This window comes from Malaclemys terrapin, chromosome 18 (assembly GCF_027887155.1).
Source record: "Malaclemys terrapin pileata isolate rMalTer1 chromosome 18, rMalTer1.hap1, whole genome shotgun sequence".
Classification (NCBI taxonomy): domain Eukaryota; kingdom Metazoa; phylum Chordata; order Testudines; family Emydidae; genus Malaclemys; species Malaclemys terrapin.
This window is the reverse complement of record NC_071522.1, coordinates 867,677-886,172: the sequence shown is the minus strand read 5'-3', so window position 1 is coordinate 886,172 and position 18,496 is coordinate 867,677. Positions and strand designations below refer to the sequence as shown.

Genomic DNA, 18,496 nt, shown 5'->3' with positions numbered 1-18,496 from the left:
TTCAAGTCAAGAGCAGCATACCAGTCTCCCGGATCCAGGTAGGGTTCAATGGAGGCCAGGAAGATCATGCAAAACTTCAGCTTTTTGAGAGACTTGTTGAGGTGTCACAGGTCCAGAATGGGTCTGAGGCCACCTTTTGCTTTTGGGATTAGAAACTAACATGAGTAGGTCCCAAGGGATCTCCTCCACTGGCCCTATGCACAGGAGGTTCTCGACCTCCTGAACAAGGAGTTGCTTGTGAGAAGGGTCCCTGAAGAGAGATGGTGAGGAATGAGGGAGGGGTGACAGAAAATTGCAGGGTGTAACCGTGAGACACTATCAGCAGCCAATGGTCTGTGGTGACTTGGGACCAGGCCGAACGGAAGGGACACAGACGGTTGAGGAATGAGCGGGGTGGATCCTGGACAGTGACGGGGCATCACTCTCGACCGCAACCTCAAAACGAGAGCTGCTGGCCCCCGCAGTGTTTTGCCGGACCAGGTTGCATGGGTGAGCGGGAGGAAGAAGGGCGACAGCGGCTGAAACTAGCTTCTCTGTCCCTTCTTGCAGGTCCCTGATGAGACTGCCAAGGCCTAGGTGGCAGGGACGGCTGTAACTGCTTCCTCGCAGGCTGCGGCGTATGCATTCCCAGCGAGCGAAGGGTGGCCCTGGTGTCCTTCAGCCCATGGAGCTTTGTATCACTCTGGTCTGAAAAGAGACTGTTCCCATCAAATGGGAAGTCTTGGATGGAGGTCTGCATTTCCTGGGAGAGACCTGCAGTCTGAAGCCAGGAGCTGCACCTCATCACCACTGCCGACACGACCACCCTGGCTGCCGAGTCCGCCACATCGCAGGTCATCTGGAGGGAGCACCTGGTGACCGCAGTGCCCTCCTCCACCAGAGTGCCAAATTCTTGAGTCAAACCCTGTGGAAGGGACTCCTTCAACTTACGGAGGGAGTCCCATAACTTAAAGTTGTAACAGCCCAAGAGGTCCTGATGGTTTGCCCTGGGAACTGCAAACTGTCAGTCAAATAAATTTTCTCACAGATTCAACCATTTAGCCTCTTTATTCTTGAGAGTCAAACTGGTATGCCTCTGCTTGTCTCTTTCGTTAGCTGCAGAGACCACAAGCAAGCCTGGGAGAGGGTGGGTATAGAGGTACTCAAACCAAAGTACTTCTTTGAATGAATTTGCCAGAGAGCATTGGCAATCTTAAGGATACCATCGTGCACCAGTAGTGCAACATGGGTTGGAGCGGAGCTGACAGAACGTTAAACAAGGTGTCCATCTGTTCAGCCATTTCCTCCACCTCCAGGGCCAAGTTCTCGACCACCTGATGCAGCAGAGCCTGATGTTCCTTGAGATTGTCCAGCGGGCTTGCCCTCGAGGGATCCGCAACCGCCTCCTCTGGGGACGAGGACGATGATTGCACCACCAGGGGAGGTTCCGGGGCATCTTCCCCCACGGGGGAGGAAGGCTTAGGGGGTGGGTGCCGTTTCTTCTGCTTCGACCACTGGGCATGCCCTGTGCACTCTGTGCTCTGAGGCAGCAGCCGATGAGTGGTGAGAAGGGGGCATCGCCACAACTGGCATTCCCCATGCGCCCCAACAATGCCACTGCACCAGCCACTGGCCAGTCTGCTAAGTCGGAAATGTCGACGTAGCCTGGGGTGCCCATTCGCGTTGGTGCAGACTAAGTGAGGGGCTGAACTGGGCTTCTGTGCAAGAGAATCCCCTTCCAGTGACCACGGTGGGGCTGTCAACACCTGGGTCTGCTTGCCGGCCATTGCCGTCGGGGACTGGTGACTGGAGCAAGGTGATCGGTGCCGGGGGGACTGGAGAGGCGATGGGGAGCTCTCCCACGATGCAGGCGACCAGAACCTGTGCCTAGAGGATGATCTGCAGGAGGGGGGAGCAGCATCAGTAGTACAGAGACTGGCATCTTACTCTAGGTGATTCGCGTTGAGACAATGGCAACCGTGAACGTGGTGCTGGTGACCAAGAATGAGCCCCAGAGCGTCCGAGCTGCGACTCCGGCAACCTGCGGTGCAGAGGTGGCGAGCACTGCTTTGTCTCAAGAGATCGGCGGCACTCCACTGCCCCAAGGGGTCTTAGCGTCTGGCTTGCCCTCGTGGGGAGCCTTTGCCAGATCCGGGGGCACATGCTGCGTCGGCGGCATGGGCAGAGGCCTGTGCTCTCTCAGCACCAGGGAAGCCTGTGAAGGCGTTGGTGCCACCACGGTTTTTGGTCCCATGCTGCTCCTGGGAGTCGGTGGTGGACCTTTCATGGGACTAAGAGCCCCGGCTAGGGAGGCGGTGTGAGCGCACGGCTCTGGAGTGGCCAGGAGGCCTGACGCAGGTCCTTCGCCCGATGGCCAATGGTCCTTTTTGCTTGGTGCTGGGGAACCATGTTCTTTAGTCTTCTTTTTGGGCACCAGAAACAAGGAACAGTGCCGGGGGTGCACTGAGGCAGAGGTACTCGGCGAGTCCTGGTGGGGCTGCACGGAGGCTGGAGGCAAGGCGGACTCCATGAGGAGAGCCCATAGCCAAATATCCCGCTTTTGCGTGCAGGGATGGAAGTTCTTACAAATTTGGCACTTGTCTCTAACGTGTCACTCCCCATAGCACTTGAGGCAGCTGCTATGGGGGTCACTTACAGGCATGAGCTGTTGCAGTCCACACAGGGCTTAAACCCAGGAGACCGGGGCATGCACTGCCTGGGGCAAAGACCCCGCTGGGACCCTAACTGCTAACTAAACTACTTAACACTAAGTGCTATGAACAAAACTATTACAAGGCCTTAAGGCTCGAAGACAGTAGATAAAAACCGCTAGCCCTTGCAATGCAAGGGACGGCGCGCCAACCAACCACCACGGGCAGTAACAAGGAACTGAGAGGGCGTAGGGTCGGCCGTGCCTGATATACCAGTGCATGAGTGCAACACTCAATGGGGTTCCACTGACAACCCTACGGATACCACCAAGGCAAAAATCTCCAACGACCACGCACGTGGGCGCGCGCACACCTAGAATGGAATCGACATGAGCAAGCACTCAAAGAAGAACTGCACTTTGCATACAATTCTCTTGCTGAGCTTATGAAGTATGCAGCTAAGGCAGTTGCAGCACCCAATATGTGCATGGCTAACTTAGTTGCACACTGAAAACTGGACTGAAATCATGCAGGGCTGAGGTAAGGGCTTTTTAGGAAGCCTTGCCTCAATCTATGTACACTTTGAATGGGGTTGAGGGAGGCCTCAGAGAGGAACTGAAGTCTTGGGAAGAGGAGGTTTGAAAGCGGGGAGTCACTGAAATGGAACTCAAGCACATCTTCTCCAAGCTTCCCTCAAATAGTAAAGTAAGTCTAAAAGCAGACTGATGGTGCCAAATGGGAGAATCAGAGGTTGAGTTATGACCCTATCTGTCCTTCCCCTCAAGGTCAGAAGAGGCCGAGAGCAGGATGGTGAAAGACCATCACTTCATGGTCCAGCAACCGCAGCTAGGTGACAAGTGGCACTGATAGACAAAACCAATTCTCTGACGGAGGGAAGGACATCATGATCTTGAAATAACAAAAATCTATAACTCAAAAAAGATAATGATACTATTTAGGATTCTGATATTCCAGAGCCAGGAAACCCAAAAGCTGAAGTAATTATTAGTGTTTCTCTCTCCCATCCCTGAGGAACTGCTGTGCATTGTTACTTTAATGTAGTGTTTGTTTAGCTTTTCTTAGGGAGGAAAAGGTCTCCAGTTCATTTGGGAGGCCATGCATTCTTCTCTGTACTGTAAGGTCTTAGGACTTTCAGTACAGTACAGTGCAACAGACATCAGACTAAGCCATCACAATACGTGGCTATGTTAGTGTAAAAACTAATTTCAAGAGCTCTAAGTTACTGTCCATAGGCAACCACCAATGAAATATTAACGCTGGTGAAGCATGAGAGAGCCCAACTATCAGGAAGATCTGGTAGATCATGTCATGGGCTAACTTGCTCCACGTTCTTTTTAAGCAGCCTGAAGTACAGTGCCAAATACACGATTCCCGCCATGTTGCTCAATATTAGTTATGTTGATTGAACAGGTAGCAATCCCATTAGGCAGGGGATGGGGGGGTTAAGCTTCTCATCCTCACCTTTCAGACTGCACACCTCTGCTCTTCCCTGTATCTTTGATCTCATTTCTTACTTCTTATCCTCTCCTCTTTCGTCATGCTCATTTTCACACTTTTTTCCATGGTGGGCCCTCCGCCAGGCTCCCACCCCTTTAAAATTCCTCCTCAAACCTCACTTATTGTACAGAGCCCACAAACATGAGCCTATATTTACATTAAAACAAACAAAACATGTATCTTAAGATAGAGCCCTCTTCCACATTTCCCAATGTGTCTGATGCTCGCTGTCTACTAGAGCGTAACCTCCTTGAAGGAAGGGCTATTTCTGTATCTGGTACAGACCGAGCATGCTGACAGCACTTCGTAAAAAGCAGCATCTAATGAAAATCGCAGCAGTATCTGAACCTCAGAACCATTAATGATTTTATTCTCAACAGTCCTGTGGGGTATGGAAGTACTATCCTCATTTTACAGATGAGATATGGAGGCACAGGGTAGATTAAGTGACTTGTGCAAGATCACACAGGAAGCGTAGGACTGAGCCAGGCATTGAATCCAGGATCTTAGCCCCTGTCCAGTGCCTTATCCACTAGATCCTTCCTACTGTTGTAGTTTCCTCTTAGCAGGGCTTGTAATCTAGCAGCATTAGGGGAACCTCTGGAATTACATTACCTTGCTGACAAAGATCGGATGTTATTTTGTTATTATACCATAAAAGGCATCTAATAATGGAAAAGACGACTGCAATACAAGAACAAAACCTTTCAAGAATAAAACTATTCCTCCCCCACATACTAGCTGAACCCATATAAGATCCTGCAGTGGATAAAGCTTGTGGAAGAAAAACATTCTCTCAGGTAAAACCCACAGAAGCAGAGTTGTTAAAAGTCTGATTTCATGCTGCCTTCCAAGGATCTGGGTCAACATGCACCACTTCCACTCTAATTGCCTCTTCTCCAATTTCTTCTTAGTTTGCTATGGGATTACAGGTTTGTCAGTTTAAGCATTTTAAAACCAACCTCTCAAAGGCCATAATGCCTCCAAGAGAAATAGAAACTGTTCTATTTAGAACCCAAATCCCGAGCTTCCCTTCCCAATGCTCTGTAGACTGCTCACATGTGGATTACAGGAGTAAAACAAGAACAGAATCCTCAACAAGTTAAAGTCAAGCAATAGGCAGTCCCCTCTATTCAATACAAGTAGACAGTCATACCATCCTCGGAGCTTAAATGCCTCTGGACTATCTGGGTTCACCACAACCGTGCTTGAGGACAGAACAGAGAGACTCCGGCCACCGAAATCAGAGACTCTGGCTCCTTTGATGGCTACCACAGGTTGTCTAGAACCATCAAATCTTTCAGCCTGTGAAAACACAAAAAATATTAATGGCCCAATGTGGGAGCTCACCTCAGTTCATAATTCATAGACCGTGACTAAAAACAGGCCAAAACTAGACCAGACTATCCAGCAGTATCTATGAGGTACAGTATCTAAGCGAGGTCATTAAGCCTTTGAAAATGGGCTATTAATCATTGTTTAAAGGATTTTTGTATCCGCAATGGCCAATCTCAGAGAATGCAGGAAGTTCCCAAACCCTAGTGTGTGCGCATTTAACTGGAGAAAAATGGTTTGGAAAGGGAGGGTAGCTGCCCTGGATCAGAAGGGACTTAACCTGAAGGTGATCTCTCTCTAGACAGTAACATGCTGACAGGAAGACCTGAGTGGTCAGCGAAATGATTGCTTTCAGGAGATGCAAGCTACTTACTTTTTTTTTGGTCCTCTGTAACAAAAGTGAGAATGCCTTATCTACTTTAGCTTATGAGAAGCGTAAATCTAGATATATTAAGCAAACCTTTTATTCTTTTAATTCCATTTTCTCAGTTTAACTGAAACAAGATTTATTAAGATCGCTGTCATCTGGGCACTTTCACAGAGACAGATGCCCTTGTCTTCTTGCTCAATCTTTCAGCTTCTCCCCTTGTGTTCACCCGCCACAACATGATAGCATGACTTCCTGGGAGACTTGTTCAAGGCTACATCAGATATTTATGGCAATGCTCAAAATTGAGCTCATGTCCCCCAAATCCCAGTTCAAATATATTCATTGGCTCTTTATTCCTGCTAGCTTTTTGAGGTTGACTCCCTCCTCGCAACCCTAGACAAGCACTGGTTTTAGTCAGGGTTCAAAGGACCCCGCCCTACAAATAAACCTTAACCCTGCTGGATACCTTTGGTCATAGAGCTCTTCCTTGATCAAGCAGCAACTCACCTGGAGCTAATGCGGACACTGGCTTTCTGAATTAGAAGCCCGTTTATCTTCAGACCCTGACAGCCATGATGCACAGTGTTGCTCAAACTACACCAGATCGGCCACAGTATAAAGTTATTTTGGAGAAAGGCTAACAATATCAGATCAGAGTGAAGCCAAACTAAATCTTTCGCCCTCAATACTGAGATGCATCCCCTCCCTTAGCCCAGGACTATTACCTGCCTCAGGTGACATACCATACCTGTTCTGAGCTTTCAGATATATAAAAAGAAGAATGGGTAACAGGGCACTTACCTCATCTCCCCACAGAGTAGCTGTCACCATCTTCCCAGATGTATCCATCAAATGCACATTCCTCTTGGACACCTCTCTATTGCTAGATTTCACTGTAATTTTAGAGATGTCTTCATAGCTCTTACAGACTCCAATTATGTCTGAAAAATAGGCATAATTCGGTCAGAATTACTTGAAGGTCGTGGCTGGGGCAGATGAGCAGAGACTGCATGGGAAGAAATCACACATAGGTAGCATCAGATTACATTGTGAGATTCTAAATCACTATTAAAATTCTAAAAGTCTAAAACCTGGGAACCCTGTATATTAAAGTAGAAAGGCTGTTAGTGAAAGAAAAATCCATTCCATCTTTGCAATACTATTTTGTTCATGAATTTAGCATTCATGAAAGTAAAGGACTCACCGTACCAAGTAGATTAAGACTTTGTGCAATCTTCTCTCCTACCACTTTATAAAATGGACTTCATTCTCACCTTGCAGCACCACTTTCTGTTCCAGTACGAGGCTCTCTTGAGCAAGGGATTGTAAAGTGGCTATTATGCAGACAAGCATCTGCTAGAAACTATCATGAGGACACCAAAGTCATTTTCATTTGGCAACCCAAACATGTTTGGACATTTTAGAAGTGATAAACTCGTGCAACATGTTCTCTAATCTCTATATTGCTTTGAACTTGGACATCCATCTCTAAAGCTCCTAGTAGCGAGACGAGCAAAAGTAACTACCTCAGGCGTTTCTAGGGGATACCTACAACTGCAGTACCTGAGTGTCAATTCTAACAGAGAACATATCAATCGCATAGCACTGTAGGTTTCTTCATCTGCTCAAGTATTTGGTACAAGACGACTAATTTTAAGCCTCATGGCTCCCCATCTTTGGATACGGACTCACCGACAATTGAGTCTTTGCATGTGTTCTCCAAGTCAGAGATGGGCACAAACTCAAACTGAACCGAAGGAAGGTGCTGAGCATCCTCACAGGGTACAACAGAAGTCTCATTATGGAATGTGATCTCATAGTCATTTTTCACAGCTGTATACTGCTTGTTAGCCGTCTTCAGATGGCCTTTGGTGAAGTAATACACCTACAGGAGAAGGAGAAGTGATGAAACATAGGATACACCTGCACTGAAATGCTGCAAATGGCTTACGTTCACATTAAACAACCCTATATACTCTATGAACACTTCTCTTTGGCTCGTATCTGTTTATAAAATAAATAATACTGTACCTTGTTCAATTCAATGAGGGGAAAGAACTTGTCCACTTGATCATTGAAAGCAGTAGCTCTAATTTCACCCTGCAGGAAAATGCAAAAGCCAGTTAGAACTAAAATTCAGCACACAAAATCTTTCCAATATAAAAGTGGCACCATTTCTACAGATGTGGAATGCTCTGTAAGGGTCGCTCCAGGCACGGAAGAAACCACCACATTTTCCATACATATTTAGCTATAACTAGGATGATAAATCCTTTGCTTGACCATCTGATTTCATCTCCATGTTTTAACAACCCCATATAAGAAACTCCAGAAAGAATGAGATGTAGTGGTGAGTGCAGTATGTCATCATGGTGTAGTAAAGAAGTGTGGCTCTGAACAGATATGCCCGAACCTTGCATTAATTGTGTCATTTTACAGATTAGGCAATACCTCATTTTAGATATAGCATTTAGCTTCAAAATTAGAGGATGACATCACATCTGATCAGTACAGCAATGTGTGTTGTGACAAGCTCTTCCCTGAGTGACAATTAATGGCAGAGCTAGAATTCCACTAGTTAAGATATTTATGCAATAGAAATATTAAAAATTAAAATAAAAACTGTCAGTCAAAATGCTGACAGCATACAGAGGTGAAATAAAAGGCTGATGAAGATGTGTCCAATTATGAACCACACATTTGGTACTAAAAATAATCTCATACAAACAAACAAGCTGCTGTGTAACAAAATAGTTTAATCAAGAGATTTGGGTAACAAGCCTCAAGAGCAGACTTAGATCCACCAGACTTCACTCCTCAAAACAAACCGGAAATGGAATTTCCCTGTATTACATTTTTATACATTCTGATTTCCCAATTAAAATGAGTTTCTATTTCAAAATGCTCTTTTAAATTCCGTGTCTTATTCCTTGTATTATGGATGTAAAGTCCTGGCAATAGCAATGGGATTCATCTGCCAAACTAATGGGGAGTGCCACAAACCAGAGATATTGTCTTGTCTGCGTAGATACCAGATTCTGATGCCACCACCATTTTTGGCCACGTACCACGTTAGACTGGGCTAACAAAAGAGGCAAACAACTGTATTTGGGGTCTCATTTTACACAGCTGTAAAGACTCTGAGCAAATGAATGTGGGACTATCAAGTACATTAACACCTCAGAGAACGCAATTCTCTATAACAAATCTGCCAACTACTTCCTTTGTTCTTCCTTCTCTCATTTACATAAAAGACATCTCAAGAACTCCTCTGCTCCTATCCAGGTACTTCTATGGCTCCCATCACTGTAGTATCTTGGATCCCACCACAGAACTTACACTTTCATCAACCAGCTCTATAGAGAACAGCTTTCCTTCACCACGGGAGTTGCTCCATGTGCGAACCTGGCCTTTTTGGGTAACACGAGCACAAATGGTCCATCTGGAAACACGACAGTAAGAATTAGTACTCCAATGTCCTTTTTTAGAATGGAGTGGAGTCTTACAAATTTCACAGACTTTCAGTTCTTAAGATGTTAATTCAGAACCTAGGATTCTCCACTGTATCTCAGTGAGTCTACTTGTCTGTGTAAAGGGTATACTATCTATGCCATTAAAACAGAAATTATAGAGAAGCAACATTTAAGAAAACAAAGTCACTTTTAAGGCATATAGCGTAATAAAGTACTAAACAATTCTCCTAGAATCAACCTGCTAATCCTTCACGCTTCTATATTAAGCATTCCTGGTACAGCAATATACCTGTACTGAAAGACCATATATTAGAACCTCACAGGAGTCCAATTTTCGGGTTCAAACAGTTGATAAAATATGGGGTAAAGTGCATCAGTTTGTATAGTTTAACTACTGATGTTCCCAAAATACTTATATCCACATTCTCTTAAAACAGGACATCATTTCTCCTGAAGCCAGGACGAATAAGTTTATGGCAGAGCAGATCAATAGGCTACCAAAAGGAAACCTCTGGTAGAACATGTCAATTGATTTTCAGGCAATATACCATAGTAACAGGTCAAGGTTAGCAGAGCCCACAGACTCTGAAACCAACTTTACAAGGTGATCCAGAGCCTAATCTCAGACTATCAGAGTTCCTAGCACATGGGGTAATCAAAAAAATACCGTTAGTACCAGCTGTGTTGAGGTAACTGACACTGTATCCAAGAGAAATTAAAGAATTTTTGGCAGACTTAAAAGACTGATGTTTCTTCATAGCAAGCAGAAATTTACTCTGAGCATCATTCCTTCATTCATGCATTATTCTTTGAACCTGGCTGGTAGAGTAACTCACTTGGATTGGTATGGATTCAGACTGGCAATTGGTACCACTTTGGACTGTGATCCACCAGGGGTGCTCAAGAAGCTAGTACCACCTGCTTTACCAAACTGCTTTGAGGGACCAAGGTACTTAGTAGTAGTGGGGCCTAAAAAAACCAAGCATAAATTCAGTTATATAGAACTCAAACAAAATTATCTTGCACTTTTATTTTCTATGTATAGACAAAGATTAATTTCAAGTGGCAGTGCCAAGCCAGGCACCACTCACTTAATCTGCAACAGAAGTTCTCACTAGGCTACAGGAAGATGATGCACATAAGCAAGTAGAAAAATAAATAAATTAAATTAAATAAATTAATGGAGATATCCTATCTCATAGAACTGGAAGGGACCTCAAAAGGTCATTGAGTCCAGCCCCCTGCCTTCACTAGCAGGACCAAGTACTGATTTTGCCCCAGATCCCTAAGGGGCCCTCTCAAGGATTGAACTCACAACCCTGGGTTTAGCAGGCCAATGCTGAAACCACAGTGCCATCCCTCCCCCCGTAGGAATGCATGTAGGCATTTATAAGGCTCCAGTCACCAGGGTACAGAAGCACAGAACAGTATGTTTTTAAAGAAGTTATTCACTGTTTTAAAGCACTTCTACTCTTGAGTCACAAACAAGTCTGTCACTGCAAACTGTTTCAGAAGAGAAATGCTTCAGTCTTTTATGACTATTAAACAGTAAATGAACTAAGAATGGCAGCTCTGGGCAAGTCTCCAAGGATGTTCAGTTAGAATCATCAGCTAAGTGTCCACAGATTAATCAGCAAGGACAAACCAGCACCAATAAGATATGGCAAGTTTAGCTACAGTCCTGCATCTCCCTGGAGAACTCAAACACACAGTTACTAAGCCTATTTATGCTCCTATAAATGTAAAATAAACAAATACGTTTAAGTAAGGTAAGGGGTAAAGAAAGGTAGGAGTCATTTTCACTTTTGTCTTAGTAAGCAGGCTTCAAAATTCTCGTATCTATTTCAAAATGCTTCTCAAACAGTGCAATTTGGCCAAAGAAGTCTAAGACCGGTCCCAAATCTTACTCATAGCTCAGACTTGGATTAAAACCTTTTTGCTTGAAAAATAAATCTGCAGCTAGACAGACAACTTATATGCCAATTTAAAGCCCTCACCAAAAACTAGTATTTATAGAGGCAGTTTAAATTTAATCTCATCCCTATAACACCTAACCATTCTGCTTCAATGGCTTAGCACGGACATACCCTTTCAATCAGTTTGGAACTACAATCTGTTTAGTTGTCTAGAGGGCACAATGTAGTTTCAACTAAGGGCACGTCCTCACTAGCAATGTTAAAGCACAGCCGTGGCAGTGCTTTAACGTGCCTGTGTAGTCATGGCAGCACGAGGGGGTGGTGCCGTGACTCCACGAGGGGAACAGCTCCCAGCGCTGGTGCACTGTCTACACTGCCACATTACAGCGCTGAAACTTCAGCGCTCGGGGGGGGGGGGGGGGGGGGGGTCACACCCCTGAACGAGAAAGTTGCAGCACTATAAAGTAGCAGTGTAGACGAGGCCTAAACCAAAAGCCATCAATCAGGAAGAATGTGCAACATTATGCCACTTCCCAAATGAGGTCCAGAATTTTTACCAAGTTTCTTTCATGTGTTTTAAGATGGACTCATCATTCTTCCCTCAGAAAAGGGTTCAAATATTTTAAAGGCAGTAGTCCCTTTTCACTATAGAAACAGATTCCAAAGATTCTAGGACAGCATTCTCTCAGGGACAGTAAGTGAATGAAGAGTCATTTACTGTTTGTCTGTTGCTATATACTTTTAATTTCCTGGTTTAGAACAACTTCTTGCCCTCTCTTTTCTAGGCACTTTGAAGTGGTGCCCTGAAGCTGCCTCCATTCTCTGCTCTTATAGGATTCTCTAGTTGGGTTGACTTTCCAGTCCTAAACAAATTCAGACTCATAATTCAATTCAGTATTGCGAGCTAATAGTTAAACATGCTGAATGAGAAGTGTCTTACCTACTGCTGAATTTCCATTCTGCTGCTGTGGTTTGCTGTGTGTTGGGCTGGCTGCTGGAGCTGAGGAACGTTGCTGCTGGTGCCCCTGTCCTGTTAATCAGAGGAGAAAAGACTACTTATAGTGCAATGGACTGGACATCAGAGTAATGAAAACTGCCTTCGGGTGCCTTCTTGAGATGTAACCTTGTTTTCATAAGAGCTCCATAGCACATAACACCCTTTGACATTCAAATGTGTTACAAGACAATAGCAAGACACCCTGAGGCTATGTCTACACTATGGGCACTAGAGCAGCACCGCTATGGTGCCACAGATATGCCGCTGTAGTGCAGGTGCGTCCTACAGCAATGGCAGGGGTTTTTCCCATCACTATAGAAACTCCAAAATCCCAAGCCATGGTAGCTAGGTCGACGGAAGCATTCTTCCATCAACCGAGCTGCACTCATCTTAGAGGTTAACATCACCATAGCTATGCTGTTTAGGGGGTGTGAACTTTTTCCCATACCCCTGAGCACCATGGCTATATTGACCTGAGAAATGCCACAGCACATATGGATCTCAACCAGATCTCTCACAGCAACTGCTTTATGGGGACCCAAGTAATTAAAACTGCCTTTAGGATGCCTGTCACAGTGGCTGGCCCTCTGTGGAGTCAGGCACCCAGCCTCCCTATGACAGGCTCCACTGAAAAGAATGAGCTATGATCTACCTATGGATGGTTAATTGGATAAACAGCTGGGCAGCAGTTAATTACCATATATACTTGCTCATTAGCCCATTTGTTTATAAGCCGACCCCCCGAGATGGTTAGGTAAAAATAGCAAAATAGCAAAAAATATGACCCTTTCATAAGCCGACCCTGTATTTCAGGGGTTGGCAAACTTTGGCTCCCGGCCCGTCAGCAGGTCGGGACGTTTTGTTTACCTGGAGCGTTCACAGACACAGAGCCCCTCAACTCCCAGTGGCTGCGGTTTGCCGTAACCAAAAATATTCGGCTTATGAACGGGTATATAAGGAACCCCTGGGCTTCGGCTTATGGGCCTCAGGCAGGAGCCCAGAACCGAGAGGATGCTCCTCGGGGAGCTCGATAGGAAAGCTACTCTCAGTGGTGTGTTCCTGGAGAGCAGAAGCTCCCAGAGAGGAACCAGCCACAGAACACAAATTCCAGAGGAGAAAGACTACAAAGCTCTTCAGACAGGAAGGTATGGGAGAAACCCTGAGTTAGCACGGGAAAGACTGCACAGCTCCTGGCAGAAGAGAAGCCCTGGGTCTTAAAGCAGGTGGTGGCTTGTTTACATAGCATGTTTGGTGGTTGATTAAATAAACTAGATCCCTGGAGGGGCACTGTTCACTGTATGCAAGCATCTGAACTTAGGGAAAGCTCACTAAGGGAAAATGAGGCAGAGACATACCCATGGTGTCACAATGGGATGTAATCTTGTTTTCACAAGAGCCCCATGGCATAGAGTACCCACTAACATTCAAATGTGTTACAAGACAACAGCAAACCATCCTGAGAAGAGCCATAGCATATGGTGATCTCAACCAGATCTCTTTTCACAAGCAACCACTTTCTATTACTACTTAGAAAGAATTCAGGGTTGACAATTATTTAAAGGGATACTATTAAAAAATTTCTCAAAACTGGGTGACTGGGCAACAAAATGGCAGATGAAATTTAATATTAATAAATTCAAAGTAATGCACACTGGAAAGCATAATCCCAACTATACATATAAAATAGGTTAACCAGATAGCAAGTATGAAAAATCGGGACGGGGGTGGGGAGTAATAGGTGCCTATATAAAACAAAGCCCCAAATATCAGGGCTGTCCCTAATCTGGTCATATATAAAATGATGAGGTCAAAATTAACTGTTACCACACAAGAAAGAGATCCTGGAGTCATTGTTGTCTCTGAAAACATCCACTCAATGTGCAGCGGAGGTGAAAAAAGCAAACTAGAATACTGAGAATAATTAAGGAAAGGATAGATAATAGGACAGAAAATATCATGTTGCCTCTATATAAATCCATGGTACACCCGCATCTTGAATACTGTGTGCAGATGTGGTTGCCCCATCTCACAAAAGATATACTGGAATTGGAAAAGGTTCAGAAAAGGGCAACAAAAATGATTAGGGGTATGGAACGGCTTCCGTATGAGGAGAGATTAATAAGACTGGGACTTTTCAGCTTGGAAAAGAGACGGCTAAGGGGAGATATGATTGAAGTCTATAAAATCATGACTGGTGTAGAGAAAGTAGATAAGGAAGTGTTGTTTACTTCTCATAACACAAGAACTAGGAGTCACCAAATGAAATTAATAGGCAGCAGGTTTAAAACAAATAAGAGGAAGTATTTCTTCAGACAACGCACAGTCAACCTGTGGAACACCTTGCCAGGGGATGTTGTGAAGGCCAAGACCATAACAGGGTTCAAAAAAGAACTAGATAAGTTAATGGAGGATAGGTCCATCAATGGCTATTAGCAAGGATGGGCAGGAATGGTGTCCTTAGCCTCTGTTTGCCAGAAGCTGGGAATGGATGACAGGGGATGGATCACTTGATGATTACCTGTTCTGTTCATTCCCTCTGGGGCACCTGGCACTGGCCACTGTCGGAAGACAGGCTACTGGGCTAGATGGACCTTTGGTCTGACCCAGTGTGGCCGTTCTTACGTTCTTAAGCTTCTGACAGCTTTCAGCAGTAGGATCTGCACCACTGCACAACGTCAGAGCTAAAATATAACAATTTAATAAAACTCCTTAAAATGCAGAGAAAAGGGTGCTGTGTGAAGGTAAATCGAGACTCAACACTAACCATAAAGAAACCTATGAGATACACCTTAGTGTCTCCATATTTTCTAAATTAAAAAATATGGAAACACTAAATGAAGGATGATGGGCTCCACATTATAGCAACCACCACAATAAAGTCTGAATACATTGCTGACCAACCTGAGCCACAGTACTGGGATTCACAGGAAGTCAGGTGGATCATCACAGCCTCTGACCACCTTAGAGAGGGTTGTCAGTATATTGACAACGGCCACTTGGGAGCACCCTAAAAAAGGGACTGACTCTTCATTACAGAAAACTAGTCTATGTATGTGTCTTAACTGCAAAAAAAAAAAAAAAAAAAAAAGTGTGTTCGTTCAATTTAAAACAACAGTGAAAACACTGCAACTTGGCTTTTAACTCAGGTTAGTAGCTTGAAGTTCAACTCCAGACTCCCCAATAGGCTTAACAGTTAGGGTGGGTTAACAGTAAAACTAACACTTACCGGTTATCCGTTTAATTTTTTACATCCTTAGTCCACACTATGAAAAAATTTGAGAATCTCTAATCTGCAGAATGTATCAGTGCTTTGGCCTTGCTCCTGAACCTTTAACACTGCTCTGACAACATTAGACCAAATGCCAACAGCTTTAGTGATCTGACTGGCTGTAAATTCAAATAAGAAACACAAACGGCAAAAATCCTCCAGTAATTTTAACAATGCAAGAACTGCTCAGTCTGTGTTGATTTCTGTTCCTATTACAATCACTTTTATGTAAATTTAAAACCTAAGCCAGACTACTACAGAAAATAATTTCAAAACTTGCACATTCAGAATAATCTGCAACTGAAAATGCATCTGAGAAATATTTGAAATGACAAGCTGCTTCTAAGCAACAGTAAAGAATAATGACAACTCTGAAACAGACACCTAGCTAACAAGAAATATACTATTGCATCAGACAAGCAATTGGAAAGAAAATCACACATGCACATAAAACAGTCTGTTCAGTAAATTTTCAGAAGACACTAGTCTAGAGCTACGGTTAACCACAACATTTAAAATTGGGATTAACTTCATGGCTGTCACAAGAACAAGCTCTTGTTGTTTAGTGCATGCATTTCTCCCCCAAAAGTAACAATGGAAGTAACAGTGATCGAAAAAGATGGTTCTACACAGCAGCATTAAGTAGGATTTCTGCTCCAATTTTTCAGTTAGATTTCTGGTCCGCCTGGCAGTTTACCAGTCAGTGTTGTCAGTCCTGCTACTCTACCACACCCAAGTCTGTTCTTTTCCCAAATCAGAAGGTGGAGACAGCAACAATGAAAATGGATTATATTGTTACCTGACAGGTTTCAGAGTGGTAGCCATGTTAGTCTGTATCAGCAAAAAGAATGAGGAGTACTTGTGGCACCTTATAGGCTAACAAATTTATTTGGGCATAAGCTTTCGTGGGCTAAAACCCACTTCATCGGATGCATGCAGTGGAAAATACAGTAGAAAGATATATACACACAGAGAACTTGAATAAATGGGTGTTGCCATACCAATTTTAAGGAGACTAATCAATTAAGGTGGGCTATAATCAGCAGGAGAGAAAAAACTTTTGTAGTGATAATCAGGATGGCCCATTTCAAACAGTTGACAAGAAGGTGTAGCAGTAGGGGAAAAATTAGCATGGGGAAATAGTTTTTACTTTGTGTAATGACCCATCCACTCCCCGTCTTTATTCAAGCCTAATTTAATGGTGTTCAGTTTGCAAATGAATTCCAATTCTGCAGTTTCTCATTACTACTACTACTACTGCAGAATTGGAATTCATTTACAAACTGGACACCATTAAATTAGGCTTGAATAGACTGGGAGTGGATGGGTCATGCATCTGAAGAAGTGGGTTTTTTACCCACGAAAGCTTATGCCCAAATAAATCTGTTAGTCTTTAAGGTGCCACTGGACTCCTTGCTGTTTTTGTGGATACAGACTAACATGGCTATCCCCTGATACTTGACATATTTCTTAACATGTGGTGCCCAGAACTGGACACAGTACTCTAAAGGCCTCACCATTGCTGAGCAGAGTGCGACAATTACCTCCCGTGTCTTACACACAACACTCCTACTAATATACCACAGAATGTTATTAGCCCTTTTTCACAACTGCATCACATTGTTGACTCATTCAATTTGTGATCCACTATACCCCCAGATCCTTTTCAGCAGTACTACCAGATAGCCAGTTATTCCCCATTTTGTAGTTGTGCATTTAGTTTTTTCTTCCTAAGGGCATGGCTACACTTGCAGATATAGAGCGCTTTGAGTTAAACCAGCCTTCGTAGATCACAGTAGGGAAAGCGCTGTAGTCTGTCCACACTGACAGCTGACAGCGCACTGGCGTGGCCACATTAGCAGCTCTTGCAACAACCAGAGAGCAGTGCATTGTGGTAGCTATCCCAGCATGCAAGTGGCTGCAATGCGCTTTTCAAATAGGGGTGGGTGGGGTGGAGTATGACAGGGAGTGTGTTGTGTGTATGTGGGGGGAAGAAAGTGGGTTTTGGGGGGGCTGAGAGCATGTCAGCATGCTGTCTTATAAGTTCAGACAGCAGCAGACCTCCCCCTCCTCCCCCAGCCTCTCTCTCTCTCTCTCACACACACATAGCATTCCACAGTAATGGTTGCTTTGTGTATGTCTACACTACGAAATTTGGTTGATTTTATAGACGTCGATTTTTAGAAATCAATTTTATACAGTCGATTGCGTATGACCACACTAAGCGCATTAAGTCGGCGGAGTGCGTCCTCACTACCGTGGCTAGCATTGACTTACGGAGCGGTGCACTGTGGGTAGCTATCCCACAGTTCCCGCAGCCCATTGGAATTCTGGGTTAAGCTCCCAATGCCTGATGGGGCAAAAACATTGTCGCGGGTGGTTTTGGGTACATGTCGTCAGTCGCCCCTCCCTCCGTGAAAGCAATGTCAGACAATCGTTTCGCGCCTTTTTTCCATGCGGATGCCATACCAGAGCAAGCATGGAGCCCGCTCAGCTCAGCGTCACCACTGCTGTTGTGTCCTGGGTGCTGCTGTCAGCAGACGGTGCAGTAGGACTGCTAACCGTCGTCATCCACTGCTTCTGCTGCAACTCTGCTCTTCTGCAGACACCATACCACGGCAAGCATGGAGCCTGCTCAGCTCACCATCACCGCTGCTGTTGTGAGCATTGTAAACATCTCGCACATTGTCCTGGAGTATATGCAGAACCGGGTTAAGAGATGCTAGCACAAGGAGGATTTTGATGAGGACATGGACACAGACGTTCCTGAAAGCACGGACTGTGACAATTGGAACATCATGGCAGCAGTGGAGCTGGTTGATACAGTGGAACGCCAATTCTGGGCCAGGCAAACAAGCACAGACTGGTGGGACTGCATAGTGTTGCAGGTATGGGATGATTCACAGTGGTTGCGAAACTTTTGCATGCGTAAGGCCACTTTCCTGGAACTCTGTGAGTTGCTTTCCCCCACCCTGAAGCGCAGGAATAC

General features: G+C 44.6%; 1 protein-coding gene across 1 annotated transcript in view; it reads right to left on the bottom strand.

The window, feature by feature from the left end:
* The window catches only part of RPA1 (replication protein A1), a 42,368-nt gene that overhangs the window by 11,224 nt on the left and 12,648 nt on the right, over positions 1 to 18,496 (bottom strand). Inside the window, exons 6-12 of the mRNA XM_054008405.1 lie at positions 12,183 to 12,272; positions 10,163 to 10,295; positions 9,193 to 9,295; positions 7,885 to 7,953; positions 7,546 to 7,738; positions 6,655 to 6,794; positions 5,305 to 5,453 (exon numbers count right to left, since the gene is read on the bottom strand). Of these exons, the coding sequence (XP_053864380.1) occupies positions 5,305 to 5,453; positions 6,655 to 6,794; positions 7,546 to 7,738; positions 7,885 to 7,953; positions 9,193 to 9,295; positions 10,163 to 10,295; positions 12,183 to 12,272 (877 nt within the window). The remainder of the gene's footprint in view (positions 1 to 5,304; positions 5,454 to 6,654; positions 6,795 to 7,545; positions 7,739 to 7,884; positions 7,954 to 9,192; positions 9,296 to 10,162; positions 10,296 to 12,182; positions 12,273 to 18,496) is intronic.